This window comes from Drosophila grimshawi, unplaced genomic scaffold (genome assembly GCF_018153295.1).
Source record: "Drosophila grimshawi isolate 15287-2541.00 unplaced genomic scaffold, ASM1815329v1 contig_1377, whole genome shotgun sequence".
NCBI classification, from domain to species: domain Eukaryota; kingdom Metazoa; phylum Arthropoda; class Insecta; order Diptera; family Drosophilidae; genus Drosophila; species Drosophila grimshawi.
In genome coordinates this window covers 9,441,047-9,444,890 of record NW_025062900.1, presented here as the reverse complement: position 1 = coordinate 9,444,890, position 3,844 = coordinate 9,441,047, and the positions used below count along the sequence as shown (strand labels likewise).

General features: G+C 38.0%; 1 protein-coding gene across 1 annotated transcript; it reads right to left on the bottom strand.

The window, feature by feature from the left end:
- Positions 1-1,918: 1,918 nt before the first annotated feature.
- On the bottom strand, positions 1,919-3,844 carry LOC116805280. Its single transcript, XM_032736315.2, has 3 exons — positions 3,741-3,844; positions 2,674-3,529; positions 1,919-2,567 (listed from the first exon to the last, which is right to left on the bottom strand). The coding sequence occupies exons 1-3, from the start codon at positions 3,741-3,743 to the stop codon at positions 2,410-2,412; spliced, it is 1,017 nt and encodes a 338-aa protein (XP_032592206.1). The 5' UTR covers positions 3,744-3,844; the 3' UTR covers positions 1,919-2,409.

The following is a 3,844-nucleotide window of genomic DNA, read 5'->3' as shown; positions in this document are numbered from 1 at the left end:
ACTGACATCCTTAAATGGCTTTTTAAGAATTTAAATATTAAAAGTTTTGTTCATATTTTTGTAAACTTTTAATTACATTTTTCATTTCTTTTTGATTTTCTCTTAAGCTAATAATATATAATTGTAAAACTTTAAAAATTATTAAGAAATATTTTGTCTTAAAGTGCGTACTATTAAATACAGGGAAATACAATAAATATTTTGTCTTCAAATTTGTTCTTAAAATATCGATAATTGCGATGTTAAACGACATGTTTGGTTGATCGTTAAATGGAGGATTTCTTGCAGGGAAAAGAGAGCGAATTGGAATGGATGACAATGATTGTATCGCGTGTTGCTGATCGAACTCTATTGAATGATGCTCCAGAGCAGCAGCAGCAGCAGCAGCAGCAGCTAGAATGAGGTCTGAACATACAGCTTTGGTATAAATTCGCTATTTATGCAGTCTGAGTGTATGCTGATTTCATCTCATCTCATTCAGTGTTACGTGAGCTGATTACGTTAGTCACGCGCGATTGCCGAGCTGGCTAGGACGAGAGCCAGAAACTTATGCTGCTGCTGATGCTATGGTTCCGTGACCAGAACACGCACAAATATCCAGTCCGAGTAGGGGTCCGGGTCATTTTGGCCGTGTTCAGTTGCTTAGCGCCAAATGAAATTGTACCAACTGGCGACTTGATGAGAATTTCATTCGGTGCGGATTTTTATGACTTTCCAGACTGAGGACTCACACAGAGTGAATGAGAGAGGGAGAGAGACAGATTGAGTTCTTGCTGTGTGGAAGCTCCACTAAATGATTTCGCTTTATTTCTCTCTCTTTCTCTCACACACATACATACCTTCTCCCTCTGTTTGACTGCCATAAAAAGTCAATGCATGCGAAATGTTTTCGTGACACGCTCAAACTAGTCCTCCAATATGCTGTCAGTAACTGAAGCCAGGTTAGTTCTGCTCGGGTTTATTTGTTTATTCATTGAATGGGGGGCGAATCGTAAAAATTATGTTGATGAGTCATCAGTAAATGGCATTTATTTTATTGTCACCTATGTGAGCCCACAGATCTTCAATTATGACCATCGCCCAGGCAATGCTTCTAGAATATAAAAGTGGCGACTTTTGATGCACGGACTACGAATGAGTCTTGTATTTGTATTATTAATGATGATACTCTCCCCTACTGTTCGAGTTGCTGTCACAATTGCTTCGCTTCGCATTGCATTGACACCGATTTGTTCCACTGAATGGATGATTCATTAGGGAACTTGTAACGGCTACGGTATCTGTAATAAGTGCTTCTTTTTAATTTACTAATATTAGCTGGCATTTATTTCACTACACTCGCTGCTGGCGTTTTCATTGACATCCTTGCTGAATGCGAGCCAACGAACTCACATCCCATAAACCACAATTCGACGGCCAGATAAATCCTGTGGCTGGGACACAATTGTTAATAGAGAAAGCCTATGTGGCACTGTGGAAAAACTTATAATATTATAAGAAATAAATTAACGTAAAAGTTAAGTAAAGTATTAAAATGTTTTTTTTTTCGATAAGTAAATAAAGTTATGGGTACACCAAATGTCGATATATTGACGAAACTTCAAAGTTTTTCAAAATAATATTAAAGTGTTTTGTAGAGTTCTTAATAGTTAAAAATATTAACAAGATTCATTCAGAGTTCATTCAATAAGTTAAATAATAGGTGAACACCTAAACTATCCATTATTTGGATTAAAAACAAAAAAAAAAAAACAATATTTTCCAAGAGGAAAATCATCACACCAGGAAATCATGATCTTAGTTTTCCCATATTTTTTCATAGTAATATATTAAATTTTTTGCTAACGTTAACCAAATGGAAATTGTAGTGTTGACCAGCGTTTGTATTGATAGCAATTAGTAACATAAATACGCAACTTTAACTGATGCTGTTCCTTTGTGAATTCTTTTGTGCACAAAAAAGTACGAAATTGATGCCACTGTACAATTGTGTTGTTGTCGCTCCCCAAACGAATTGGGTAACAACCGCATTTGAGATTTGATTGGATTAGAACAAGCTTTTGGCGGCGCACGAAATGTTGATGTGTCCGCTGTGGTTGATTGGAATTGGGAGTCCCAACCAGCTAACATTTCACCCAGCCACCACACGGGAACAACACAGTGTGTTGACATGCCGCGGTGCCACAGCCACCACTGCAACAACAGCCACAAGGATGGGTTGATTGTTCAGCGAGAGAGAGGCAAATGGCATTCATATTTTTGGCAATCGATGTCCGTTCTGGCAGGCAAGGCAGACAGGCAGACGAACATCAGTCGGCCTGGACCTCAGCCTAGTTGGCAATTAGAAGCGTTCAATGTTTGGAAATTCTCAATTTTTTTTATTGCCCAAGAGGGAAGGGGAGAGGTGTGTTAATTTCTGTTTTGTTGAATTGGTTCTGGTCGAAATGATTTGGCTGCAGCCAGATTAGAACTGATATCCTTGGCGTGAGTGTGTACCTTGTTGTGCTGTTGGTTACTGTCCTTCACATCCATGCGTTCGATCTCTTCTAAGATATCACTGAATTTGACTAAGAAAAAGATAAACAGATAAAGATACAGATAATTAGTATATCAGCATATATATAAATGAATATATATAATTAATATTCAGAATCAATTTCTATATCAACTCACTTAGTTTACTGAAATCCAAATTGATTGCAAAGTTGTGCAGCTCATACAGATCCAATTCCTTAATATTCGTTTCCGTCGCCCTTACAGGATGATTTGCTGAACATTTTCTTAATGGTTCTGCTCCAGTGGCTTTATTGAAGCTTTGATCCCGTTCTGTTTTCAAGTGATTTATATGCTCCACTTTCTGAAACTTATGTCGCAAATAAAATCTCTTGAGCTTGGATAACCGTTTGGTACGCCGCGGAGTTCTAGGGTCCTCACTTGTGGAACTACTGCTCCCTGTGTAGTCATCGTCTTTACTGGATTCGTCCGAGGATATATCTATTACCTTATATATGATGTTAAACTTTTTGCCATTTATATTTTCTAGCTTCTTTTGGTTATCAGCCATTGTGCCTTTGCTGTCGTGTTGAGACAACCGACAAATGATTCGACACTGCCGCTTATCCACCTCAATTGGCACCTCCAAATTCGGACTATGCATGCTGGATATCTCCATAACTTCAGGGACAATGGCAGAGTGTTTAGCGACACCAGCCAACTGCTTCGTTGCCATCTGCTTACTCTTTATGCGGAACCTTCTTAGCTGCTCCTTCCGTTGTATGATACATTCGCATTGCTCTCGATCTATGTCCAACTCGCCGAGAGTCTCCAGTGGGGGTCGATCTATAGTTTCACCGAATAAATTCTCATCGCTACAACATCCAAACGATTGTACGAATTGTATTGATTGTATTGACTGCAAGTTTTGAACCTGAAAGTCTGGTCTTTCGTCAAGTTGTAAGTTGTTTGTTAAACCAAACGGTCGTTTTCGTCTGTTTGAAGGAATCGATTGTATTGGAGGCATTTCCGCGAGCTGAAAAAAAAATGTAATGTGGAAAATAAAATAGTTATAAATATAAGTTTTAAATATTATATATGTATACGGCAGAGTGCGTCCACATCCCAAAAAAAAAAGTAAGAAAAATACCACAAAGTTGCATGTTTTTTAAATAATTTAATTTGAACGGCACGATGCATCACGGCCTTACAAAGGCATACATATTTTATGCCTATTTCACTTTTACCATTTTCAAAATTTGGCGCCCAATTGATAAACAAAGTAAAGTTCTCCTGCGAAAAACACTCGACAAACAAAGTAAATTCTCGTTTCCACAGACCACTGTAACCT

What these genes read in the sequence shown, in the direction of transcription:
- LOC116805280 (XM_032736315.2), bottom strand. An exon ending in TTTGGATTTCAGTAAACTAA is followed by an intron (nt 2,568 to 2,673) that starts GTGAGTTGATAT and finishes TCTTTTTCTTAG; the next exon opens with TCAAATTCAGTGATATCTTA.